At 41.6% G+C, this 27,909-nt stretch overlaps 1 protein-coding gene across 1 annotated transcript in view; it reads left to right on the plus strand.

The window, feature by feature from the left end:
* Positions 1 to 21: 21 nt before the first annotated feature.
* Positions 22 to 27,909, plus strand: part of LOC121907560 (intersectin-2-like) — a 34,866-nt gene continuing 6,978 nt past the window's right edge. The window contains exons 1-30 of the mRNA XM_042427230.1: positions 22 to 688; positions 8,209 to 8,282; positions 9,611 to 9,703; positions 9,885 to 9,948; positions 10,059 to 10,231; positions 10,325 to 10,585; positions 11,015 to 11,117; positions 11,267 to 11,403; positions 12,597 to 12,660; positions 13,120 to 13,257; positions 14,232 to 14,320; positions 15,158 to 15,420; positions 15,568 to 15,717; positions 15,879 to 16,019; positions 16,270 to 16,357; positions 16,672 to 16,811; positions 18,825 to 18,982; positions 19,142 to 19,225; positions 19,718 to 19,778; positions 20,096 to 20,185; positions 20,331 to 20,579; positions 20,721 to 20,914; positions 21,968 to 22,023; positions 22,363 to 22,529; positions 22,711 to 22,741; positions 22,870 to 22,991; positions 23,200 to 23,296; positions 23,426 to 23,620; positions 27,430 to 27,551; positions 27,709 to 27,815. Of these exons, the coding sequence (XP_042283164.1) occupies positions 8,276 to 8,282; positions 9,611 to 9,703; positions 9,885 to 9,948; positions 10,059 to 10,231; positions 10,325 to 10,585; positions 11,015 to 11,117; positions 11,267 to 11,403; positions 12,597 to 12,660; positions 13,120 to 13,257; positions 14,232 to 14,320; positions 15,158 to 15,420; positions 15,568 to 15,717; positions 15,879 to 16,019; positions 16,270 to 16,357; positions 16,672 to 16,811; positions 18,825 to 18,982; positions 19,142 to 19,225; positions 19,718 to 19,778; positions 20,096 to 20,185; positions 20,331 to 20,579; positions 20,721 to 20,914; positions 21,968 to 22,023; positions 22,363 to 22,529; positions 22,711 to 22,741; positions 22,870 to 22,991; positions 23,200 to 23,296; positions 23,426 to 23,620; positions 27,430 to 27,551; positions 27,709 to 27,815 (3,644 nt within the window). The 5' untranslated portion in view covers positions 22 to 688; positions 8,209 to 8,275. The remainder of the gene's footprint in view (positions 689 to 8,208; positions 8,283 to 9,610; positions 9,704 to 9,884; positions 9,949 to 10,058; positions 10,232 to 10,324; positions 10,586 to 11,014; positions 11,118 to 11,266; positions 11,404 to 12,596; positions 12,661 to 13,119; positions 13,258 to 14,231; positions 14,321 to 15,157; positions 15,421 to 15,567; positions 15,718 to 15,878; positions 16,020 to 16,269; positions 16,358 to 16,671; positions 16,812 to 18,824; positions 18,983 to 19,141; positions 19,226 to 19,717; positions 19,779 to 20,095; positions 20,186 to 20,330; positions 20,580 to 20,720; positions 20,915 to 21,967; positions 22,024 to 22,362; positions 22,530 to 22,710; positions 22,742 to 22,869; positions 22,992 to 23,199; positions 23,297 to 23,425; positions 23,621 to 27,429; positions 27,552 to 27,708; positions 27,816 to 27,909) is intronic.

Raw genomic sequence — 27,909 nt, forward strand, 5'->3', positions numbered from 1 at the left:
AAATTATATAATGAATTAAAACATTGTTACATATGGTAGTAAACTATAATGCAGGTTCCACTACTACGGTTAGGCCATACTTATCGGGACCACTTGTTCTTCTACATAAATAGGCATAGTATTAGTGAGAAATTAATAATGTATGGCTGTCGGTACAGGAGATTATATCTGGTAAATTGTAACTTAAACCAGAATCGGGCGAGTCAAGGAATATGACTTTCTGTCCTTATACCAACTTATGACAACGTTAGAGTAAATGAAGTGACTGTGTGACTTCATATGATTTTTTTTAAAGACTAGTTCCTATATCGCCGTCTCCCTTATCTTTCCCCCATCAATTGTTCTCCCTCTCCATCTGCTGAACTTTTATTCCTCCCCGTCTCTCTCCTCCCCTCAGCGGACGGTCAGCCGTTAACAGCAGGCAACCGATCACTCGCAGTCAGCCATGTTGTTGGTGTGACACACTGAGCTGTCAGCAACAGGTTCTCTTGAGTTGTAACTCAACGCTGCTAAACTTGAACATTTCTGGGACAGTTTTCTGCTCACCTCGGATACAAAACTCTTCGGTGTGTCCGGGAAACCGTTCAGAAGTGGTGGATGATAACTGCAGGCCCCTCGAAAGCTCGGAAGTTGGTGTTTTTCTGGTCGTTGGTGGCACGCAAGCGAAACTGCTTATCTAAGCATGAGTGTAAGTTTGATATTGTTATGGTAACGTTTCCCTTGAGTGTTTAAATGTCTCATATAGGTTTTTACACTATGTATCGTTTCTTCTGTTAATGTTTGTCTTCACCGATGCCAGAATGTGAAACTAAATCTTAAAAGGGGAATGATGCTGATGTCCTCACAACAACCTAGGATGGGAGTTAGCTAGCTAAGTTATATGATTTCAGAAAATAGGAGCTGGATGTTATTGATACGTAGACGAGGGATATTTATTGTTATTTTAGTAAAGTGAGCCAAGGCGAGCGCATAGGTGGCAAGTTTGTAAAGGCAGATTTGCAGGAAAGTCTCCTAAATTCCTCTCGGTTGAAACTAGTTGAGCAGGTTGCAGCCAGGCTGGTGACAAGTGATCAGGGAATGTTACTCTATCGGTTTATCACAGACAGATAGAGGGAGGTATAAGTTAGTTTTAGACTGTGAATGATGACAATCTGTGGGCCTCAATAGAGAAGGACTGCTCAGTAATGTCTTTATTTTGAGATTTTGATATATATAATTGGTCCATAGTTGGTCTCTTGGTACAGCAATTATCCAAAAAAGACATAATCAGAGCTCCCAGAGAGCAAGCATCACCCCCAACATTACTGAAAGTTACAAGCAACCCAGAGCAGAGTAGAGCTGGTGTCCATATTATTATATTTATCCTATAGTAATTGATCATTTTGATGTAAAAAGTGGATTTTGCTTAGTACTGTAATTGTAAATGTGATGCTCAGCGCAAATACTGACATCCAAAAATGCAGTTTTAATAGTGCCCAATTTTATTGTGTCTGCATTTATTGGAGGAGATCAGATGAATTAATTTCAAATGAAAAGTGACAGAGTTCAATGTCTAATTGCTTAAAAATCTTCCCTGTTAAGTGCAGCAGTATGAAATTAATGCATCATTGTCAGATGTAATGTCCATGTCCATTCCCATTCAGATTTCATGGTTAAGCAGTCTTACACTGTTAAGCTGTCTGAAATGGTGAAGCTCTGAGTCTTAGTCTTAGTCAGAGTCTCTTTTTCAATATTCTTGTTTTCATGGAAAGATAATATTATGGTATTAATATGAGTATTTACTTGGAGAAGAAATAAGGGTTAGAGAGTGAATTTCTCAGTGCAGTGTACAGCATAATAATTCAGTATGAAAGGCCTCCTGATGCGAGACACATGATGAAGAGCCTACAGAGGATGGGGAGTATCCACTGTTCTGTCAGAAAAGGGAGATTCCACACGTAGTCAAGCCAGCAAATATTGCCCTGGTCTCAATAGCGTGCATGCATGTGCAGCTGTTAAAGTTGTGTGCTTGTGCGTCTTTGCTCTGACACACAATGACACATTCACAGTCATGCACATACAGTAGCTTAGTAGGCTGAAGGCTTGGCGAATAGCAATTTTTGCAGCGTCTCTGTCGCTGCCAGTAATGTAACAGACTCGCCGGTTTCGCCTGCAACAGCTTCCTTTATGGCCTCACAACTAGCTGTCTGTGTTTTTCATAGTGAACATACGCCCAGACTTCATTTTCTTCTACCACTATTATGTGATTATTGGCCAGCATAGCAGTATCATAAAAAAGGGATAGTTCCCTTCAACTGATCAACCTGGTTTTAACCCACATATTTGTAAATGTCCACTAGTCTGAAGCATCGTCAAGGCAAGACACTCAATGCCTGCCAGCCGCAGCTGACCTCTGACCCGAGATGATGATGATGATGATGATGATGATGATGATGATGATGATGAAACACATGTACATATATACACAGTACAGCATGAATGAGCCAGTTTTAAGTCTTGTTCATATTACAGAGTTTATCAGAGAACTTTCTTAAGTCCTGTCATATCCTGATATACAATATGGACAAACCAGGGCGGGGCAAATCGGACTGTAGGACGGAGAAGCATGCCTTGCCTCTTAATAAAACAGAACTACGGCAAAACAAACAGCATTAATCAAACCCAATCTGAAACACTTGGAGAAGGCCCTTGCAACACTTTCTCAGTGTGTGTGGGTGATGTAACAAGGCCAGCTCAAGAGACTATTAGAGCTTTGTCACAATAGACAACTTTAACATGTCATAACAGGAAAAGCGCAGGTGTAATTAATAACATTAATCACGGTTGTGTTCAGTTTACATGTGCAGATTTCAGGGCACTCATATTGTGCATGCTGGCTCACTGGCTTTGCTTTGCTGGGACACCGAAATGGACCAGAGCCATCATTAATGCTATTAGTAAGACCTGTCCCACTATGACAAGTCAAAATGTCTGCTGTGTAAAAGGTCTGTACTGTAGTGGGAAGGAACAGGGAAGATCCACAGTCATAAAAAAGAGAGAGGAATGAGGAGACAGATAGTGAACCAGAGGATCATGGGTGATTTTACTGTATGTAGAGATAACAGACACAAAGAGGGAAAGAGAGAGTCGCAGGGCAGCGAGAACATTGTGGATGGAGTTGATGTCATTGGTGTGAGGTCAGCGAGCGAGGCGGCTGAAAATCAATCATTTCTTATAACAACACGAGCCGGCCGGGCGGTGCTGGTTTCTGAACAGAGTAGGGATGAGGACAGGCCAGGGTCACACGACTGGTAGAGTGTAGATTTAGGGGCAAAGAGGCAGACATTAATATACAACGACACATGGAGAGACAGTGACAGGAAAAAACAGACTTTTTTAAAGAATGAATTAGTAGTGTGATTCGGTTTCATCCATCTCTCTCTGGCTCTTCATTATGTTCTGTTCTTTATTTTCAATATACGTTCATGTGTCATCAAGGTGCATTATTAAGATTTACTGAAACAAATGAGGTGAGTGACAGCTGGACTATTTATCCAACAGTTTTGCAGTGTTGTGTGTGTGTGTATACTGACTGAGAGACAGAAATGTTTTTTCAAGCTGAAACAGTTGAAGTCTGATAGCCAGGCCACGAATGAAAAGATTGACCACACTGTGAGGAAGTGTGGTGTTTCATTTGAACACCACACTCCACTCAGGCATTCGTATTCAGGATGAAGTGGGTGATGCGGGTTAGTAGTTACTTTTCAGTCCAAAGAAAATGTGCAAGAATTTTTAGCTGCAATTAAGACTTTATATTATTTTCTATTCATATACGGGAGTAACTGTAAACCTGAAACCCTGAAAATTAGTAGACATAGGCATAGACATAGTTAGTAGACATAGGCATAGACATAGTTGTGTAACTTTTCCCAGTCTGTGATTCCTCTATGATGACCTCCAATAAATTTACTATAATAGAGATTTGTTTTGATTGTCACTTCAGTCAGTCTAGTCCCAGTCAACAATCACAGTCTGATTGGTGGTTCCGTGACATTATTGGTTTGATTATCAGACCAATAATGTCACAGTACCATTTTAGTTGTGATATTGCTTCGGGGCTCAGCGATGGTCTAGTGTGGTGGACATGATTGTTACACTCTGTTTAAATGTTTACCTCTGTTATACTTTAATGCTCCACCACCATATACTGCAGGTTGGGACCCAATAAAGTCATATCTATTTGTGTAGTCTACTACATGACAACAGTACAGGGATGTGTCTGAGTACCAGGATGGGCTTACACATTCTCAGCGTGGGTCCAGGCCTTCCTTGGAAAGCAGCAAAACACAGATCTATTTTAGGCTTGCACTGTCCAAGACTGAGTATATGTGTCTTGTGCATCCCTATAGCATAAATTAAATGTATTTTCACACAATGGTCTGAATAGAGCTGGAAGGAAATCAGACTCTTGCTCATGGGCACATCAGCAGGCTGGTTTCTTGCTGTCAGAGGCTTGAACACATTCCAGTTACCAGTCCCAACACGTTACACAGGCCAATTGTCCAGACTTTACAGTCTGTTTTTGAAAGGATTTTCTCTGAGGTTATGAAAATTGCCCCACCCATTTGCAGATCATTCAAACCTTTTATATAAAAAAAAATGAAACCTTTGTGCCATGTGTAAGTGTATTACTTATACCTCCCTGTCTTTAGGGGTTGAGCAGATTAAATCAGAGATTTCCTGCATCTATGAACACACTATCACATATAGGGTGATGCTGCTAATGCTATGCTCACAGCCCCTTTCATGTGGACTACTCTGTGTACAGTCCTACATCACTGCTGAAGTACAAAATTATTTTCTGAGTGGGTGGGTCTCTGTGAGCTGACCCTAACCCGGACTCCACCTCAGCGAGTTTATCACTATGCATATACTGAGCCTGCTGTATTCATTTAGCAGCTCAAGGCTTCTACTGAGACAGAGACCACTTGTGTGTGTTTCTGTGTGCAAGTGTATATAGAGTGATGTTTCGGAGAGGATTTGCATGAGGTTCGCAATGCTTGATGGAGTCTAGTCTACCACTGAAGTCGGTTCTGCCACAGCCGAGTCAGTTGTTCAGTCACTTTGTCAGGCAGCCGTCCAGTCAGTCAGGAATAGTCAGACTCTTCTCACCCTGGAAACAGTAAACCGTAAAGCCGACAGTATATCAAGTCTACTGCTGTCTCTCATTTATTCATTATAATTCCATTACCAGAGGTTACATGTCATGACTAGAGCCTGACCAAAGTTGGATGACTGATACTGATGTTTTGACATATATATATGTCAGAATGGATCTAAAGTATGTATTTTGAAAAGAGTTTGAAACTGTATTAACGCTACATAGTTTGTCCAGCAAACTCTGCAACACCTGAGTGGTCACAATTCATATGCACACACTGCAGTAGTTAATGAAGTCAATGTACGAAGATAAAGAAGAGCAGAATGAAAGAGTATATGAGGGGAAGGATGAGAGGAAGACTTGACCTGGGAGGAGAGAGGAAGGAGAGAGGGAGAGCGACAGATGGCAGGCGGTAGATGAGTCGTCCCTTGTTGTTTCTCTGCCCTTGCGGGAGCATCGATCAGACCGCATCCACAGTAACCTCACACGTTCATTTCTCATTCACTTTTTTTCCTCTGTCATCCTTTATTTCTTTCTCATAAATCTTCTCCTACATAAAACTCTCCTCAGCGAGTCATCAGTTATTATGCTTCTTCAAAAAAAATCACTCGTCAGTCTGTAATTCTCCTCTCCTCTGATGCCATGTCATATTTTCTGGAACATCAAAGGCTGAAACCAAACGTCCACCCTCCAGACCTGTGGCTTGAACCCTCGTGGACTTCATTCGTACGTACAGTGATGTATTCACTGTCATCACGTCATGTCTGTGAGGGTGCTGGGCCGCAAGGGGATCAAAAGCACTCTGAGATGGGACTTAAGACCTCAAGTGCTTCCATGGAGATATATTGAAATTCCTGAACCTGTAACTCATTTCAAAGTGTTTTTCTGAGCGGTTCCTAATGGTTCTGATATGTGCAGGTCTGCAACTTTACTCTCAACAAATCTGGTCAAAATGCTCAGTGAGATTTTCCCTTTACATGAACTGCTAAACAATGAAATCCTCAACTGATGACCTTCACATTGTAAACGGACAAAAAACAACCTTTGCCTACTTCTTCTACTGTCTACTTTAGCAGATTGTAATAAACAAATCCAGGTTATTAAGCCTATAGGCCCATCAATACATCACAACAAAAGTGAAAAAGTCATCAAAAGTAAATATTTCACACAGCCTATTGTTATTATTATGATAATTATTGTTTTTTGATATTGATAATAATAATTAGTAGCATTCTATTCTTTTATATCATCACTTTATAGCCTATTGCTGCAAGATAATGAGTAAGCAAAGTCTGGTGAAGTCTGCACCACTCTGACAGAGAGTCCACTTGAGGCCCCTTGTGGACTGGATGAATTGTGGGTTTGGACAGCCCTCTGCACTCGCAGATGTCCAAGGAACGCACCCACAAAGTCCGAGTCTTCAAGTGCGGTGAAGTCCAGACGTTTGGTTTCAGCCAAAGCTGTCATTCCGCCAAAATCCACGATCACTTCCTGTCACCTGATCTAACCTTGGATGAGGAAATGCTTGTGTCCGTTGGTTACCGGTCAGGAAGTGTTGAGTAGAAACTTTGGAATTTCTCTCCTCCTTTTCCTCCGCCGACTTCATCATGTGAGTCTTGCTGGCTGATGAGAGAGAGATAAACACGGAGGAAGCAGGTGTCGAGCAATGCCAGTAATGAAGTGAATGTGAACGCTACAGAAACAACATGACAGTCTATTTCAGTGTTCCCTGTGTCTGTACTTGTTCCCAAAAATACAACAGATTTGCCTGCAAGAAAATTAAAGATAAACCTGGCATTATATTTAATGTTGCGTTGCATTTATTCACATAGTTTTTTTTAAATTAAGTACGTAAAATGTAGTCCCTCTAGCACGTGGCCCTCTGTTATCTCTCACGTACAGTACTGTGACCACCTGAAGTTCACACTATTCATCCCACAGTGATAAACTGTTTTAAATCCAAACAAGTCTTGTTTTGTGGTGGCTGTATTTTGACAGGCGGTACAGTGCCGCAGTCACAGACGAGACCTATAAATATGCTGGTTAACCTGGCGTGATACAAGTTTCTGGCCTTTTTGTCAACAGAGAGCTCTAATAAGGTACATTTAATCTGTGGACATGCGGTCTAGTGCACGTACCCTGTTGCAACTCACCACAAACATGATCCCAACCTCTATGAGCAATATTATTTAAAAAAACAAAACACACACACACAAGTTACAGAAAATGTGGCGTAATTGTTGACAGGAAGTACAGTAAATCTACATGGCTCTGTCATCTGAACACATTGATCCATACCTCTTTTCCTCAGTGCAGTAAACTGATCAAATGTATCTGAAAATGGAGAAAACTGGTAACACAGACACTTCCCACCCTTGCACCTAAAACCTATAAACATGACTTTGCAGAACAGGTGGGCCGACAGGTTTATGCCACAATAACTCCATTTCCACATTTGCTTTGTACGTGCATGACTCAACAAGTATGGGTTCAAAGCATGATGTAACAGACTTTGAAAAGGGCATGATCATAGGTGACAGGACTGTTTTTATATTTGAGGCAACCCATAGTAGATAAATATTTGGGATGTGTGAAGGGTGGTGCCATAACAAATCATCACCTCTAGACAGTGTAGACATATTTAATATCATGACTATTAAACTGCCAGTTTCTCAACACACGACCAGAATAGTACTGAACAAGGGTTTATATATGTATCTGAACAGTGAGTGTAAATGTCTTCTTAAAGAGTGTTAATGGGTCTGGCTTGTATAGTTTATATTGCAGTGGTCTCTACAGAGTCAGATTGGATAGTATTGGAACAGTCCCAGTGTGTTTCAAAGGTTTGGGACGTGGCCAGGGTGCTCCTGACTGAAGAGAACAGGAGAAGCCCTGTTAGACTCTGCTGACTGACCAAAATCTCTCTCTCTCTCTCTCTCTCTGTGTCTGTTTCTCTCTCTCTCTCTCTCTCTCTCTCTCTCTCTTCTCTCCCTCTGCTCAGTGACAGCGCTGTCCAGTCTTAGCTGCAGTATTGACTGATGACTGGCCTGTGTCTGTGTGTTTTGCAGATGGCTGCGAGCAGTAGCTGAGGACGCCACCGGGAGTTCCCCTTCTCTTTTTCTGCCACCTGCAAATATGAATGGTAAGACCACCGCAGTTTCTGTGTGAAGGAGGGGTTGAGAACCAGAAGTGGGTATGAGTGTGTGTGAGAGTGAGAGTGCTGTGTGTTTTTTGGCTCTGCAGAACTGCTGAGACCAATACAGTGCTAGTTCTAGTAATAATTCCCAGTCTGAGTGTTTGTGTGTTTGTGTGTGTGTGTGTGTGTGTGTGGCTGCACGTGCATCTGTGTCTGTCTTATTTAACACTCCTCTTTACTCTGTCACAGTCTACAGTAAGTTATCTCTTTGTTTGTTTGTGTGTGAGATTTCTCACACACAAGATTTCTCACTCTAGTTAATTCTCTGTGCAACTTACTTTTTTTTTTAGCATGTTTATTGTTAGCATAAAAAAGGTTTGTGGTCAAAACTTTGTCGTGTCCATGTAGAAAGAAGGAATTGAGAGTGAGATGGAAGCATGTGTGTGTATTTTTTCATCTTTTTAGCAAGTCATTAAGCCCACAAAGCCCAAAGATCCACAAACAAAGACCTCCACAGCTGTCCAGTACAGATGTTGTGCTCTGTGGTCATTTTGATGTTAGTTCCGTATCTTTTGACAGCTTTGTTTAAAGTACCAGCTACTAGACTACAGCTACAGAAGCTGTATGCATTTTGTTACAATGAAGCAAACTGTCCATTCCCTGTGTCTGCTGATGGAGTGTGGTGTAAACACTGTAGTCGGCCTTGATTGGGTAAATTTTGATGAAAGGGTGAGCTCATTTTGCCTTCCTGTTTGAATAAAGTGATAGCATCACTGGCAACTCTGAGTTTCATTATTACTTTGTCAATATCAGTGCATTCTCAACATCTCACCAACACTGAGCCCAGCTCCGGGATGCTCTCTCTCTCGTGTGTGTGTGTGTGTGTGTGTGTGTGTGTGTGTGTGTGTGTGTGTGTGTGTGTGTGTGTGTGTGTGTGTGTTTGTCCGGTCGTCCTGCCTGTTTATTTGTCTTAAAATGCTGCCTGACTCTTCTGTAATCATGCAAATTGTATGTTTGTTTGCTTTGCTCAGATTCTGTCTGTGTGTAATTTAAACAGTGAGAAGGTAAACGGACTGAGGCCTGTTCAAGAAGCAGGTTTGCTGAATATAACCCAGATTTCCCTCATACATTAACTGATTTAAAAATACCTCTTTCTTATTCAGCAACATGAGATAACTCTGCTTCTTAGAACAGACTGCTGCTGATTCTGGTCTTGCACTGTCGCCTGGTATTCATTTAATTATAATATATCTGTCCAATGCTCCACATCATCTTTCAAATGTATCTGTCCCATGACGTCTTTTTTCCCCCACCCTCTTCCATTTTCTCTTTAGGTGGTGCAAATATATGGGCGATCACTCCAGAGGAGAGGGACAAGCATGATCAGAAGTTTGACACCCTCTCCCCATCAATGGGCTATGTCTCAGGTATGCACACAAACACACACTGCCCATTTTACCACAGACATCAACTGGATAAACCACAGTAATTCCCCAATATCATATTCATACACAGGCACAAATACACACACACACACCTAAACACACAAACATCCCTCTGAATATCCATCTGTTTTTCTCTCTCTACCCTTTCTATCTCTTTCTGTAGGGGAGCAGGCAAGGAAGTTTTTCCTCCAATCAGGGCTGCCTGCTTCAGTTTTGGCTGAGATATGGTGAGAAACACACATTCACTTTCACACATACTGCGATGGCTTCTCTGGAAAAATTTCTTTTTCTTTTTCTTTTTCTTTTTTTCATTCTTTTGTTTTCTTCTTGCTTTCAGGGCTTTGGCTGATATGAACAAAGATGGGAAGATGGACAGGTTGGAGTTTTCCATTGCTATGAAGCTCATAAAGCTAAAACTCCAGGGTACATCACTCCCAGTGTTATTGCCGGTCATCATGAAGCAGCCGCCAGTGCCTGTTCCCAGCCTCAATAACCCCAACCCACCCTATGGTACACTAAAGAAAGATGTCAACATACAGCATGAGATTGAAAGATGTAATAGAATAATTCACGTTACTCTGTCTGTGTGTGTATGTGTCCTAGGTACCATATCTGTGCCTAACATGTCCATGATGGGCGGGACGAACCTTCCCATGATGACTCCTATCGCCATAGCAACCTCTGGACTCTCACCTTTGACACCAATGACAGGCCTCACCTCTTTGGTTCCCACAGCAACAGGCCTCAGTCCTCTAATAGCCTCCAACCCCACCAGGCCCCTAATGCCCACCGTGGGAAATACCACCCTGCCAAACGGCACCATGGGACTCCTCCAGCCACTTCCAGCCGGAGCTTTGGCCACTGGTACAGACGGTTCTTATTTCTAACTTTTTATTTACCCATTCCCTCTGCTGTACTGCTGTGTTATCCGTCACTGCTTTGAAAAAAGTAAATAAATGTTTGCAGCAGAGTGCAGATGATGGCATTTTTAGTTTTGAGGGGAAATGAGGAAAAAGGAAACACACACACACACAGCGACCAATGAATTATGGTCCGGTCTTGCAGAGTCAGGTCTCTCTGTCTCATTTACATACAAATAGCTTTGCTGTCCTTGACAAGGTGACAGCAGTGACTGGATCACAGTATATTACAGAGCCACTATAAGGCTCCCCTCCCCTTCCTAAAAACTATCTTGGTATTCCCCAATAGCTTTACAATTTTACAGTTGTGGTTGGTTAGTAATAATTATAGAAATATATGTAATGATATGCGTGTGCGCTTATGTGTTTTCAGGCCTACCTCTATCTGCATCCCCCTACTCCTCTCCGTTAGGACTTTCTTCTTCTTCTGCTGGTATAAACAAGGCCTCATCGCTGCTGGACCTGGGATCTAGCAGGTAACACACACACATAAACAGAAATGCTGAAGTCTTAAGCAATTTCCCCTTTTGCACAATCAATGTCTCATTTATCTCGTCTCTTGTCTTACTGAAGTTTGGTGCATTCAGCTGGTATTTTTTTTGTGTTGTCACTGTCTGTCTTCTAGCTCCACTTCCTCGTCCCCCTCTGTGATGTCCCCGATGGTCGCAGGTCCCAGTGACTGGGCCGTGCCACATGCATCCAGACTCAAATACAGGCAGCAGTTCAACAGCTTGGATAAAGGGATGACTGGATACCTCACTGGTACGATGTGTGTGTTTGTGTGCATGTATATGTATATGTACAGTGTGTAGGTCATACAAAACCAAACTATGCCTGCTATGCAGGCGTGGATGGTCATGAACAACAGTCACTGATGATTTCATAACTACCCTCCCTCTTTTTTTTTCAATGTGTGTTAAACCTCAGCTAAGGAAGTGGAGGCTGTGTCTTGAGCAGCTATGGGTGTGTTCAGACAGTTTCTCAACACACACACACACACACACACATATCACATCGTGGTCACTTTTGGGGACATTACAATGACTTACATTAATTTCCTGGAGACTTACCCTAACCCGAACCATAACCACTACTTGCCTAACCTTAACCTTAACCACTGACCCAAAAATCAGCTTTTTCCCAGTTGGTCAAGCTGTCCCCAATTAACTGGTCGTTAGTCTGAAATTTGTCCCCAAACGTAACCTATAACGGACCACACACACACACACACACATACACACATACACACATACACACACTCAGCCAAGTAGGCATTTGCCTTTTTCGATCTGTTACTGCAAGCCTTGCTGGACCTGTTCTCTTGAATTAGCCATGCAGTCAAACAACAACTGTGCACACTTACACACACACACACACACACACATACACACACACACACATACACACACACATTCACACACACGTTCTCACTCACTTCAACACACTTAGAGTTGATTTCCTCACTAGTGTGACTACACATTATGTGCAGTCCAGCACATTAAATAAATTACATGAATGCCTGATTTTTCATTTTTATTTAAAATTTTTTAGCCCACTCTCTGTGTAGATAATGGCTTACAGATCCATATTTCTTACACAAGGTGGACAACAGCTGTCTGTTAAATAAACCTTAGACTGACCATTGTTTATGCTATCACAATCCTTTGATCACCATCTTCTCCCAAAGATAAATGAGGGTTAACAAGTTTCCAGCTTTCCCCTTCAACCGTAAGCACTGACCCAAAAATCAGCTTTTTCCAATTTTGGGATACAGCTTTTGTTCCCAATTGGACAAGCCGTCCCCAGTTGAACTGGTCCTTAGTCTGACATTTGTCCTCCAAAGTAACCTATGACGGACCACCCTTCACCTCTTCCTTCCTACCACCTCCACACCCACACATCTGAGCCATACAGTTGCTCTCACATCTATGACATGCTGTCAATCTTGTTGCCAGGTCTGCAGGTGAGAGGTGCCATGACGACCACGATGCTGACTCAGACACAACTGGCCTCCATCTGGTGAGAATATCTGCATGATTGATCCGTGTGTATGTCTGTACGTGTCTTATGATTGTCGAACAGTGTTGTGCTCAAGAGCCAAAGTCAGTTTTGGCAGCCAGAATCAAGAAACTTCCATTCCACTCTGCCTTGTATGACAATAGGCTATTGTTTGTTAGGGAAATATTTGTTTACAGGTCAAGGCTGTTCTTTACTGAATAGTATCTAATACAGTGAACACAAGGAAATACAGTTTATTATTATAAATTTGTTAAAGTAATCTTTTTTTTAACTCCTGAAATCCTTTCTGAAAGCATTTCAAGTATTTCAGTGATATCACACAGAAGTTCTCTTAAAGGTCCAAAATATTTCCTAGTACTTTTCTCTCCTGTATGTAATCGTCTTCAAAGTTGATCAGTAAATATTCCAGTGTACAATCATGTAAAAACCTCTCATCTCCAATGTGTAACTCTCCTGCAGGACTTTGGCCGACGTGGATAAGGACGGCAAGCTAAAAGCTGAGGAGTTTACTCTGGCAATGCATCTCGTGGACATGGCGAAAAACGGACAACCACTGCCGCTTACACTGCCAACTGAGCTGGTACCACCCTCACAAAGGTACATGCACTCAAATGACTCACTGGCTGCTAGATTCATGCAACAATATGCTGCCACTCTGGACACTGTAGCTCCTTTTAAAATGTCTAAAGCCTGTCCTGCCTTAACAAAACCACCGCCGTGGGTGAATGACCTTGTTCGGTGCATTAGAAGGGCGTTTTAGACGTGCTGAATGGAAATGGAAAGCTTCCAAATTAAGGTGCTTTTTTTTTTTTTTAAAAGAACTTTGAAAGGAGTACAGCGCTGTAAAAGAAGAAAGATCAAAATAGTTCTCACATCTTACTGCTGCAAATCCTCACAACCCCAAGTTGCTATCATTAACTCTCTTATCCAACGCCCTCCTGATTCCAGTGAAGTATCTACTATTGAGAGAAATTAGACATTTTGGTCCTTTTTTTTTTTCTCGATAAAGTTTCCAGCATTAGAGCCCAAATCATGCCATCTCTGTTGATTCTACCACACAGTGAGGTGTGTTAGACTTTTAATTCATTTTATCTGGTATCCCAGTCAGATGTACTGAGAATGATTAATGGCATGAAATCTTCCTCCTCTCCCTCAGATGTTTACCCACAAGATTTTTAAAAGAAGTTTCTGCCTTTTTATCTTCAGATATTTTAGCAATATTTAACAAGTCATTATCTTCAGGGGTTACTGAAAAAATACAACCTTGACACCAACATCTTAATAATTTTAGACCCATATGCTAAATTACCTTTTCTTGCCAAAGTACTGGAGAAGGTGGTATATTGTGTTGTACTGTTGTACTATATAAATAAAGTTTGTTGTTATTATCATTATTATTATTATTAATGCTATTATTATTTTTAAAAAATATCCTCAAGATAATTGTGTTTTGTTTTTTGCTTTTTTTAACATTTAAGTACATTAAACATAGACTATATCAAAGCATATAGTTATTTAGTATTTGAATAATATGAATAAATAAAATAAGTTATTTGAAATCTGTATTCCAGGGTTGCAGTGAATGGATCCAGCTCTTCTCTCTACGCAGCTCTAACCGATGACTTGGACATAGAACCTCCACAGAAACCCAAGACCAACCGTTAGTACTCACACTACCAACACTATGAATGTTTCATGTAAATATGCAGCACTGCTGTCCAAAACAATGCTTAGAAAATCAAAGATCACTTGATATAAGCAAAGGCTATGAATCACAATTGTGTAGCTGACTTGGTTGCTTAAGGCCAAACTTTCACTATATTTTCTGTTTACAACTAATAAAATAAGAGCGTAAACATACACATGTTGTGTAGTGACAGTGAATGTAGTGTAGGGCACCACACTTTGATACTGGGTTTGTACACACTCTCATTTTACACACAGTCACAAGACAAATTGTAGCAGCTAGACTTAAAGCTTATATCAAGTGTTTTTCATCATTAGGTTTATAGATCAATACTATTTTTAAATCCTTAAATCTCCTTAACATCTCTTTCAATCTTATGATTTTGCCATCCCTTAATTTTTCATGACAGTTTTACTGGAGCTACAACTTAGTTTTGAATTTATACACATTTCTGTTTTAACCATCCGTGATCGCACTTTTCAAACACACAAGCTCAAATAAGTAATCAGTAATTAATCAAATAGGTCATCAACATTTTTATAATGTTTTCTAAATCAATAAATTTGACCATTGTTTTCTTAAAATGTGGTTTAAGTTTATGTACCAATTCCAGTGTCCAATGGGTACATCAGGAATTATGATACTTGAAACAGGAATAAGGGACACATTTACTTCTTAGACCTAATCAAAATTGAAATACATTTTCTTTTTATTTAAACAAAGTAAATATTCACATGATTTGATGGCACACTTCTTACCAACATTTAAAAATACATCCTCACTGATTCCATTTTATCTGTCTACACTCAGTAACATTTGAGGATAAATTCAAAGCCAATCTGGAGCGAGGGAACGCAGAACTGGAGAAAAGACGACAGGTGCTGCTGGAGGCGGAGCGGAGGGAGCGGGAAAGGCGCGCTCAGAAGGTGAGAGAAGAGCAAGAGAAGAGGGAGAGGGAGGCGCGGGAGGCTGAGGAGAGGAGGAGGAAAGAGGAGGAGAGGAGGCTGGAGCGACAGAGGGAGTTGGAGAGGCAGAAAGAAGAAGAGCGACAGCGAGAAATCGAGAGAAAAGAGGTGAGGGAGCACGTTACAGCTCTCTGAATGAGTTGTATGTATGAATTCTTACATGAGTGTGTTCCTTTATAGCAACTGCAGAGAGATGTTTGTTCACACTTTTGCACGTGTATATTTACTTCAGTCTCCTATGTGGGTTCATTCCAGGCTGCACAGCGGGAGCTGGAGCGCCAGAGGAAGGAAGAGTGGGAGAGGAGGCGGCGAGGAGAGCTCCAGATAAAAAGGGAGCAGGAGCAGGATGATATTATTAAACTGAAAGCTAAGAAAAGGAGTCTGGAGATGGAGTTGGAGGCTGTGGTGAGTGGTGAAGAGACACTATAAAGGGTTTATTTCAGTGCAACACATCACATACTGTAGTCATATTTGCGCTTCAGCTGTCTCTGACCCATCATGTGCACATTGAGGAGAGTTTGTAGTTTCTCTCATCTTCTCTGCCTCCTGGTCTCTCACTACCTCAGGGTAACAAGCATCGTCAGATCTCAGACCGACTGCGTGACTTTCAGAACAAGAAGAAGCTTCAGAGGACCGAGCTGGATCTGATCAGTCAAAGGAAAGACACACGCCAGCAGGACATTAACAACCTGCAGAAACAGTTAGAGGTGAGTATGAGTGTGTGTGTGTGAAGAGTTATTTGTGTTTCTGAGTTTCATTCAGTTCTTCATGTGTTTTCATTGTATTTATTATGGCGAAGTAGCTACGACAGTAATCAGTGATTATAACAGTTATGTGTTTTTGTGATTTGTTTGTTTGATTATTGCTTTCTTGTGAGAGTGCATATGAATGTTTCCCCAAATATTTTCCTCTAATGACGCATTTCTTGTTGCTATTGATGCATTTCCTCTTGGTCAGGAGTTCCAGAGGAAGTTGTCCCAGTTGACTCCAGAACAGAGGAGACTAACTGAGAAACTCAAAAACATGGCGCTGAATAACCTGCCTGGTTAGTATTGATGGTTGAATTGACAGTGCCAGGAAAAATAAAATATTACAGCAGCACAGATGGATGGTTAGAGAAATAAATAAAAGAATGCAGCACATTAATAGGCACATTAATTAAGTAAAAAGCATGAAAATATCCAAATTATAAATGTATGCAGAGTGGGATTTTTTTTTTTTTTTTTAATGTATGAATGAGAATGTATTTTTTAGGACTTTTGCTTGGTAAACCTACCTCCGGGTGTCATAGTGCTCCCAAAGGACACATCTCTTCACTGAGAAAATTGTAGCCTATTAAACTATTTCTTCTGTTTGCAGGGTCAACTATGACCACCCTGAAGCTGGGTGTTACAGAGAAAAAAGGGACATGTATGAAACTGCAAGAGCAGCTGGAAACTTTGGAGAAAGAGACTGCTGCCAAACTGGCTGAGATGGACCAGTATAACAAAGATATGCAGGTAGGAATTGAAAACCAGCATGACATTATTAGAACAGCTGAACATGGCATCAGTCAAAACATTTCACATAGAATATTCACATTGAGCCTGATTTCATGCAGGAATATATGGAGCTGCTGTTCCTTTTAAAAGATCAACATCATATAATCTAAACTCATGACAGAACTTGTCTTCATTTCTGTTTGAGGTCTTAAAAATGTTGTGTTTTTGGTATGCAAAGTACCTAATCAACCACTCATACATTCATTCATTCATAAACTCACCGTGCCTGGGGCCATTAATAGCCATGGCAGTGTCTACAGACAGATCACAGATCATTTAGTAACTAAATGATCAGTATTCAGTGTTCCATCGAAATTCAAACTAAAACTTAGTTGCTTCTCTCCAGTACTGGACTGAGTAAGATGCTTTGCATCTATGACACTGTATGCTCTTGTTTCAGAGAGGGACCGACGTAGTCAGGCCTTTCTCTGTCTCTCAGACATTTTGAATTACCATGATAGATGAGACACAGGTATAAGTCATGGCAGTAATGATAGCTACATGTAGGTGTTTCAGTGAGTCATGCCAATGTGCCTGCATAAACAATACTAATGCCTTTGAGCTGGCACACCAAGATTTAATGCAGCCATTAGTAATATTATTAGTCACACCTGTTTTTGACAAGTCAAAGTGTCTTTTTATTTTATTTGGTTTCATTTTCATATCCAATGAATGGTCTTATGTAATTCTGACCAGCATTAAAAAGGCTTCATTTTGACTCAGAAACTTGGAGACACCCCCGAGTCTCTGTCAGCAAAACCTTGCCTTACTTTCTCACAGCATTAGACATTCATACTGATTCACATCTTCCACTGGTGGCAGCTGAGCTACGCCTCCACATCAGTATTCACTTGATTAGCTTACAGAAGGGAAATGTCAGTCGATGAAGGGAAGGCGGACTATTACTCATTTACTTTATCCAGCCTTGTGTTTCCAACCACTTTCACAAATGAACTTCTCTGCAGGTTACTGCTGCCTCACACCTCTTATTAGCAGGTGCTCATCCAACTTTTTGCTTGTTTGCTTGAATTCAAGCACATTCTTTGATTTGTATCGGTAACTAAAAACTGGACGAATGACTTACTGAAACTTAAAAGTATAACAGGATTTCTACCTGTGACTGTATATTGCAACTGTGGCACTGGCGATTCCTGATTCTTTCTGCTGTTGTTGACTTACATACTTACCATGTTTTGTTTATCTGTCTATCTAATCTTAAAGCAGTAACCTTGGTCTTTTTTTTTTTTTTCTACAGAGCATAAAAAATATTTTGAACAATTAACTTATCTTGAGAGTGTGCCGTGCTTGTGAATTTACGCAAATACTTCATACTTACTTCTGCTGTTTGGCTCTTGCTGCCTTTTTTCTCTCCACCCCCTCCCATCATTTTCTCCCATCATAACCCTCTTTCTGATACTGATTTCATCCCTTCATCTTGTTATCCTTAACTTTTATTCCTCTACTCTGCACTTCTCTTCCTTTCTTCTCTTTTGGAAATTCTCTGTTCTTTCCTATACTGGATCCCCTCCCTCTCTTCCTTCTCACACATCCCTTGTGCCTAACTTTACAGTCTGTGGGTGCTGAGGACTCTATGCTTCAGGCTGTCTTCTGTCTGCTGGCCTGCCTCCGTAATCTCTTCTACTTGCTAAAGGTTTTCTCTTTGTCTCTCCTTGTTGTTCTTAGCTTTTTATCTTTTATCTCTGCCAGTCTTTTCTATTGGTCTTTGCACTTGTATGTCCTTTTTACTTTTCTCTTGTTTTCTATCCTGTTTCAGTGTTTGTTTTTTTTTACATGTCTGTCTGTCTCACACCCTCTTACAAATTATAAGGCCCATATCTGCTAACTACCCTATTTGTTTTGTGCATGTTGTGTGAGTTCATCCCCTCATATCTATCTAGTCAGCTCATTCTTTAATTCAGTCTTACATATCTCACTTTGCCAGTAAATGTGCGTGTTTTGTGTGTATGTCAGGAACTGAGAGAGAGCCAGAAAAAGCAGCAAGCGGCACTGGAGAAACTACGGGGCATCAAAGAGGACAAACGGCGTGAGCTGATTCGAAGGAAGGAACAGGAAGAGGAGAGGAAAAGACAGGAGGAAAGGAGGCGAAAGGAGGAGGAGGAAGCTCAAAGGTATGATGCTTTTACACAGGTTTAATTTTCAGTTTTATGATATTTCAATTAAACATCATTTTAAAAGCAAAATTAGGATTGTCTTGACCTCACAAGAAACATTTCTAAAAGATGCACTTTTTTCATGTTTATATACAAATGTTTGTTTCACTCTTGCAGGCGCATTAAGATGGAAAAGGAGCGTCAGTGGCAGGAGAAGTTGAAGAGGGATGAAGAGGAGCGTCAGAGGAGGCTTCAGGAGGAGCGAGAGGCCAAACAAAGGGAGGAGGAGGAGAGAGAGAGACAGGCTCTCATCCAGGCAGCCAAGAAGGAGGCCGAACGAGAACTCCGAGCGAAGGAGGAGGCAGAGCGGAAGAGGCGAGAGGAGGAGCAGAGGAAGAAAAGAGAAGAGGAGGAACGCCTGAGGCAAGCGGAGAGACGAAGGCAGGAGGAGGAGAGGAGAAAGCTGGAGGAGGAGAGGAGGCAGCTGGAGGAGGAGAGGAGGAAACTTGAGGAAGAGAGGAGGAAGGAGGAGAAGAGAAGGAAAGACGAGGAGGAGCGACAAAAGCGGGAGGAAGAGAGAAAGAGGTTAGAGGAGGAGCGCAGGAGGGAGAGGGAGAGGGAGGAGGAGGAGAGGAGGAGGCACAGGGCTGCCGAGGCTGCCATCCGGGATGCAGAGGAGAGGAGAAAGCGAGAGGAGGAGGAGAGGAAGAAGAGAGAGGAGGAGGACAGGAGAAAGAGGGATGAAGAGAGGAGGAAGCTTCAGCAGCAGCAGCAGGAGGAGGAGAGGAAGAAGCGCGAGGAGGAGAGGAAAAGGGCAGAGGAGGAAAGGAAGAGGAAAGCGGAGGAAGAGGAGAGGAGGAAAGCGGAGGAGGAGAGAAAGAGAAAGGAGGAGGCATCTCGGCAGCAGCCGCCAAGTGGAGTCGGGAAGCTGGATATTCAGGAGAAACTGACCGCTCTGCTGAAAGGACTGGAAGAGAGGAAGGGTGAGACACAAACACACACGCATGATTTTTTTTTTTTTTTTTTTGCTGGCCTTACATTGTTCTGTGCACAAAACCACATTTGAAGTTCAATTCTGACTCTTGATGTGCTGCTTTAGGCGGGCAACCGAGGGCCACACAGCACAGGAAGTCAGCAGCTCTCACATCCTTCAAAGCGCTCTACCCATTCACTGCACGAAACCACGAAGAGCTCAGTTTCAATGCAGATGACATTATTGAGGTAAGAATGAAAAGGATGTCTCACGAGGGCTGGACACGTGATGTAAATAAAAGAAAGAAGAGATAAACTTTCCCTCAGATGTGGCCCCACAAGTTAAACCTTTCCGTCTTTATGAAGTAACAAACTTTGTGTCTCCTGCTGTCAGGTTGATGAGACGACAGAGAGGGAGGAAGGTTGGCTGTATGGGAGCAGACAGGGGAAGATGGGCTGGTTCCCAGAGAGCTACGTAGAGAGAGTGGCTCCGTCAGATGCAGCTAATAATGCTGCTGCTCCTAAAGCGCTGCTCCAATCACAGCTTTCCAACGTCCTTGAGGCTTCAAAGGCATCGGGGACGAAGTCTGCCTTCACGCCGACACACTCTCCAAACCCCGCACCCTCTGAGACGCAGGGACAGGTGAGAAGTTTGCAGAGTGTAACACATTATACAACAGGTCCTTTTGCAACTGGAGCAGCCATAATATGATCATCTTCAATGTGTGCACAAACACTCAAATACTCACTGTCCTTCCTTTTATTACTATGCGTCTGTCAGCAGGTGGTTGGTAACCTGCTTGCACAGGCCCTGTGCTCCTGGACAGCAAAGACAGACAACCATTTGAACTTCAATAAGGATGATGTGATTCAGGTTCTGGAGCAGCAGGAGAACTGGTGGCTGGGAGAGCTGAACGGTGAACAGGGCTGGTTCCCAAAGACATATGTGACACTGCTGGGTGAAGAGGAGAGTTCAGAGTAAGTCCTGCAATTCTCTGGCCAGGCTACAAGCCTCAATGTACGTGTTTTTTTTGTTTGTTTGTTTGTTTTTTTACTTTTTTTTGTCGAGACTGGTAGTGAAGTCACAAGACAATGGCTGAATCATCAAGCGAATACATTTTCTTACAATAAAGCAACTTTTACCTCACAGATAAAACCAGTCAAGCACAGAAGCACACATGACCTGTTTGCCACAATCTCCGAGTCATTGGTCACCATCCATTTTTTCATATTAGATTTGTAAACGCATATAAACAAAGTAGCCTGAAGCACAAACCTGTCCACTTTCCATATCAACATATTTTGTGGCCGTTGGAGGCTCGCTATCTCAGGGCGAATCAGTGAAAACACGCATCAGTCACACGATGATATGAACGTGTTTGTGAGTGTGCCTGCATGCACAGGTGTGGTAACTATTTAAGTATGCGAGGTATTCAGGCCACAGAAATGACCTCTTCTCTTCTCTGTCATGAGGAATCGGCTTAGTTAAAAGTGCCGCACACAATTACAAATCACACTGAAGAATGGAGGGTTGTGGTGGAAAGGAACCGGTCGTTCAAGTGCACGTTCTAACCTTCACCTTCACCTATGGTCATGAGCTTTGGCTAGTCACCAAAAAATGAGATTGCAGGTTGAGAAGCCAAAATAACAGGAAGAAGCTCAGAGTTGAACCACTGTTCATTCCAGTTGAAAGGAACTAGGTCATGTTCCTTCATGTTTCGGGCCTCTCTTCAGGATGCCTCCTTGACGCCTCCCTGTGGAGGTTTTTTCCGAGCATGTTTAACTTGTTGTAGACCTCAGGGCAAACACAGAACACACTGGAGGGAGGGAGCGATATCCCATCTGATTTAAGAATGCCTCAGGTTCTCCCAGGAGGAGCTTGAGGATGTGCCTGAAGAAAAGAACGTCAGAGCTACTTTGTTCAATATTACTGTTTGTCACTGATAAATCCAGGATGGAAGATGATGGATGAAATACTTCACAAGGTATTTTAATGACTAAGTATATTAATGTTGGTTTCTATGTTTACAGCATGAAGAGCTCCCCTCCTGATGCTTCAGAGTCTAACGACAGCCAGCAGCTTGAAGGTACAGCAACACATTTCCCTTCCTTCTTCTGAAATAACAGTCTGAATTCAGTGAATGTTTATCTACTATATGTGTGTGTTTATCTAGCTCATATTTGAACATTTTACAATGATTGTCATATGATTAAAGGGACTGACATAACATTTTATATTAGTTTTATCCTGGTTTTGAATCATGTGTTGTGTCTCAAGTGAACAATAAAATCTGTATTTCTCTCATTAAATAAAATAAAGTACCTGTTTATCTGTGTCTACCTGTCTAGATTTAAAAAACAGGTCCCTGAGCTTTAGTATGATTGATGACTTCATGTTTTTATTTACATGCTCTTATCCTTTCCAGAATATGTGGCGTTGTACACCTATGAGTCTCCAGAGCCTGCTGATCTGACGTTTAGTGAGGGAGATATAATCTTGGTGAGCAAGAGAGAGGGAGAGTGGTGGAACGGATCTATTGGCGACCGTACAGGCGTGTTCCCCAGCAACTACGTCAAACCTAAAGAGACAGATGTAAGAACTCTCAATACACCTGTGGGATAAACTAGTTTAGTATAACGCAGTCTAATGGATGATGGATTGTTTTATATTGAATGTGCCTGTTATTTTATCTGTTATTTTTGCGTAGTGTTCTTAAAGGATTTAAATAAAGATATATTCTGTTGAAATAAAACACACATTTGTATTTTTTCAGGCGTCAAGCACATCTGGGAAGAAGAAGCCAGGTAAGCCCCCCATCTTTTCTTTTTTTTTTTTTTTTTCTCTAATTTCAAATCTTAAGAACACAGTTCCTGGTTTTGCATTTCGCTGCAATTTTAAAATTGCGTTGGTGTGTTTGTTTTTGTGTGCGCAGAGATTGCCAAGGTGATCAGGGCTCACTCCTCTACTGGGCCTGAGCAGCTGAGTCTGGAAAATGGCCAGCTCATCCTCATCCTTGGAAAGAACGTGTCTGGCTGGTGGCTTGGAGAACTGCAGGTCAGTTTTGTCCATTAGCAGCTGTGATCCCTCATCAGTGTAAACATCAGTGTAAACAGCAGGTCTGTCTGTTGTTCACCAGAGGTTTGGGGCAGAGAGGTTCCCGTTCTTTGGTGGAGAATTGTGTGTTTGGATGTCTTTGTTCTGATAAACATCTCCAAGAAGTAATCATTATGTGTGTGTGTGTGTGTGTGTGTTCTGACTCCAGGCTCGTGGTAAAAAACGTCAGAAGGGCTGGTTCCCCGCCTCTCATGTCAAAATATTGGGATCCAACAGTGGCAAATCCACACCAGCACCCCAACCAGGTAATATGCACACATACATCAAAAAAAGTATATTACATTCATGAAACAACAATGTGGTAAAATAATAGCGTAAATAAAAATAATTCACATCCGTACATACAAACACACGGTCTTTCTCTTCTCCCTCAGTCTGTCAGGTTATCGCCATATACGACTACACAGCCGCCAACGAGGACGAGATGAGTTTCTCCAAAGGTCAGCTGATCAATGTCCTGGACAAGAACGATCCTGATTGGTGGAAAGGAGAGCTCAGCGGGACCACTGGCTTGTTCCCCACCAATTACGTTAAGATGACCACCGCGGATTGTGACCCCAGCCAGCAGTGTAAGTAAAATCCCCTTAAACATGATCAGATTTTATTTGAATATGTACAGAGCAGAACTCAGTTTAAGCAGCAGCCATTAAATATGCACCATTGACACCTAATGAGCATCTTTCAAGTCACATATGGGAGCTAGAATTTGAACTACTGCCTAAAAAGAAAATACTGGATCTGATGGCTGATGTCAGTGTAGATTCTTGATTTAAAAACAACTGTATAGTGAGTTTTTAAAGTATTTTTTCTTTATCAATGGCACTGTCAGGTTGTATTTTCAAAGAACGTGTTCACATCAAGCATGTTTGGAGCTTTTTGTCATTTGCTTACTCTGCATTTGCTTACTTATTTGCATGTTTGGGAAGGTGAGAACAATGCAGATCTAACTTGAATACACCTATGCACTGTCCACTCCCACTAACAAATTTCTTGGGAAACCTGAATACATTTTTATAAGCTAAATTTAGAGGGAATGGAATCAGACTTATTTAGTTTTGTATAAAAATACAACAAAGTAAAAATGGTCTGGATGAATTAAGTACCCTGAGACTATACTGCAGAATCAGCTCACGTAAGTTGAATAGTTGTAACTGAAATTGGAAATATTGCAGCTAGAGATTGTGCATGACTACACATAAAGAAAAATACAGTATGCATGTATAAGACACAGAGATGCTTGACCTGCATGTTGCTACAGTCCTCTTTGACTAATTCTTCTGCTTTGTTCATCTACTGTGTGCGACCCTCTCCCCCCCCAATCCATCAACAAAAATATATTTCACCTGCCCATCTCTTCATCTGTATACAGTATCCTTTCTTCTCACTGACTGTTTCACCTTGTTTCTTCTCTCACTTCCTCCCTTCTTTCCCTCCCAATCTGTGTCTCCGTCTCCCTCCCTCTCCCCGTTCCTCGGCCTCTGTCTCTTTCTCCTTCTAGGGTGGTAGAAAGTCCTCCACCTCCTCTTCCTCTCCTCCTCCTGACTTCAGAGAAACCCACTATTACACACTGCTCTGAAGGGGTGGAGTGTCTGGACCCCACCCCTCCATCTACTAACTACTCCCACTGAGCTAATGTTACTGTGTGTGTGTGTGTGTGTCTGTGAGTGTGAGTGTGAGTGTGACAGGGAAGCAAACTGTGAGAAGGTGTTGAGAGGGAGAAATTAAAGCAGATCTTGTGTTAACTGTGACAATTCACCGATTCAGTGAATTGTTGAAGCCTTGGTGCCTTTTGCGATTCCCTCCTTCCTTGTTTTGATTGTGAATTGATGATACAGTAAAAGCAGAGGGATAGTGGGTCTCTTTGTGGCTTCTCCAGACACTCATTTTCCTCCCTCCTTCGTCCCACATCCTCCTCTTTCCCCCCTCAGCTCACTTCTTTTTTTTCCCCGACATTTCTTACTTTTTCTCAATAATTATGTCCACTTTTTCCATTCTCATTCTTTCATTTTGGGAGTTCAGCTATCACAGAGCCCACTATTTGTCTCTGTCTGTCCTCAGAGATGTGTCTATATTCAGACATGATGTGCATGTTTTACTGTCTCTTTCTACGCCTTGTTGTACTTACGATGAATATCATACTAAATTGTAAGCTTGTGGATATTTTGAGAAAGAATGCACAGTCCTTATTCCTTATTACTCTTCTGCACTTGTCTTTTAACATACTCAGAATAAGTTAGCATTTGACCTGCTCTATTTATCAAATAAATAGTTTCAAAAAGTAATAAAATATATAATAACAATAATGTTGCTCAGGATTGAGTTAGAAATAGGAGTGGAGAGTGTGCTTTAAGAGATGTTTGGAGCATTAAGAAATGCTTCCCTTTGCTTTCACTTCACTTGAATTCTGTTGACTATAACTCTTTTGCAGTGTGCTTTTTAATTTTATTTCACTTTGCAAACCTTCAATTTAACCTAAATGAGACAAAAAAAATAAATGTACAAGCAGATCTGTACATTTTGTCCTCTACATTTAAAAGCCATAATTTGGTCAGCTCAGCTGTTATCACTAACAGACACATAAGCAAATAAGTGGTTGTGAAGTGAGATGAAGCGACTCTTTACCATATGGCTAACTCCTCCAAAGCCATAAGCTTTGCCTTGAGGAGTGATTATAAAAAAAAAAAAAAAGAAAAAAAACCGACTGCTGCACCTTATATTAATGCTGTTTTTGCTGAATGTTTCTGTTTGTGCAGAAAGTGAATGCATGTCTGCTCCTAGTGTCCACTACAGGTTACATAATAGTAATCATGATTATCAGGATTGTGGATACATTTCCTTCAGGTCAACAGGTGAAAACTAAACTATGCAAGCTTGAAAGAGGTTTGGCCTCATGTGAGGAACTGTGACTTTGTACTGAGGTAGACAGACATCAAGGAGTTCAGTGAGAAACATCACAGTACAGCCTGGATGTCTGTAGTGCACCACCATCAAATTACTGTAACTGTACTGATGAACCTTAATGCAAGGAAAGGAAATTGCTGCTAAAGCGCTAGCCACTTTTTCCTGCTTTCATTATAATTCTGAGGTTATGTGTCTCAATTTACCACAAACTCTCCTCAGATTCCAAATGAAAATGATGCAAGAAAACCGTGTGAACCGCCCTGAAAGGGAGTTGCATGAAAAGTTCATAGCAGGAAAAGCTGTTAGCACAACTGATCTGACGATATACATTTATTGCACAAGATGGTGTGACTATTTTTGAAGATGTGTCTTTTTCCTGATTCTGATATATAAAACATTAAAGAGTTGTTTGAGATGACCGTCAGCTGTTAAATTATTATTGTGAATGAAAGTGTTTTCACTTTTGCAGGGTAGAGGTGTGCCTGTGTCGTGTTCAGTGTTTATATCGTCAACATGATTCATATGATTAAGATGAACAGATATATGTGAACAACCTTTGCAACTGTTTCAGTGACTTGTATACTCAACTAGACGGAGAATCAAATATTAATATATATTCATCATATTGATCACAATATTGATCAAGAAATAATGCCAACTGTTGAGATTTTGACTCTTTTTCTGTGGTCGCTGAAAACTATTTTCAAAAAGTCAGCTTTACCCACTCTGAACATGCGTCAAAGGGGTGAGAAAGACAGAAAGAATCTCTCTTCCTGTTTTGGTACAAACAGATTGCTTTAGCTAAGTCTAGGAGAAGTTTTAATCTGATACCAGCAACAAGAAGATAAAAGCACAGAAGGTGAAAGAGACAAAATAGACGGGAGAGACAGAATACGATCAGACGGAAAAGCAACAGAAAACAGATGGCCAACTAAAATACTTGGAGACGCAGAAGGAAAGAGGAAGAAAATACGATAACTAAAAGAGAAGATGAACAGTAGGTCACAGGCAATGACTTTACAGTGCAGATTCCACTTTCTAAACCTCTGGGATGAGACAGACGATGAGTTTGAAGTCAGAGAGGCAGAGGGAAGGGCAGAGTCAGTGAGCGAGCAGCAGTCAGCGGGTGTGGGACTTCCACATTGGGCAAATGGGCACTCTGCATCAGGTAAGTGTGTGTGTGTTTGTGTGTGTGTTGATCTTTTTTCCCCTTTTGCCATTTCCCTCCTCCCCTCTGAAAGCTTCAGTAATTTGCACATGGAAATGAGAAACAGGAGTAGGAAGAGTTAAAAGCAGCACCAGGTTTTTCCAGCAGGAGGCAGTGTTGTATATGCAGTGTTAAAGTGTAGCTGTGGCGTAAGCACTGGCTTGTGGTTTTGTTGAAGTGGCAGCACTGGTTGGATTATTGTTGTTTTTTGGGGGGGTTTTCTGCGCAAGAACTACAAGCCCCCTCTTGTGTGTTCCTCCTCTCCTGCAGGGTGTGCAGACCTGAACAGCCTGGAGACGCTGAGTCCCCAGGAGAAGAAGAGACAAGGTTACATCCATGAGCTGATACAGACTGAGGAGAGATATGTGGACGACCTGCGAATAGTGCAAGATGTAATGCACACATATCGACTCGAGCATTAACATTGCCGTTCTGTAAACATAAATCAACCAAGTACAGTTACATACTGAAAGTTGTTGTTGTTGTTATCTGTTTGTCCTTTCCTGATCGCCTACCTGATGATGTGTGTGTGTGTGTGTCTTGGTGTAGGTGTTCCAAAAGCCGATGTCGGAGTCTGGCCGCCTGAATGAAGCAGAGATGAACATGATCTTTGTCAACTGGCGAGAGCTGGAGGCCTGCAACACTAAATTTCTCAAGTAAATATCGGACGGACAGACTGAATGTGATCTACAGGGACAGTCAGTCTGACAGAGTGATAAAATATACAAGTGCTGTGAATGTGTCTACACA

Source organism: Thunnus maccoyii, chromosome 1 (assembly GCF_910596095.1).
Source record: "Thunnus maccoyii chromosome 1, fThuMac1.1, whole genome shotgun sequence".
Classification (NCBI taxonomy): domain Eukaryota; kingdom Metazoa; phylum Chordata; class Actinopteri; order Scombriformes; family Scombridae; genus Thunnus; species Thunnus maccoyii.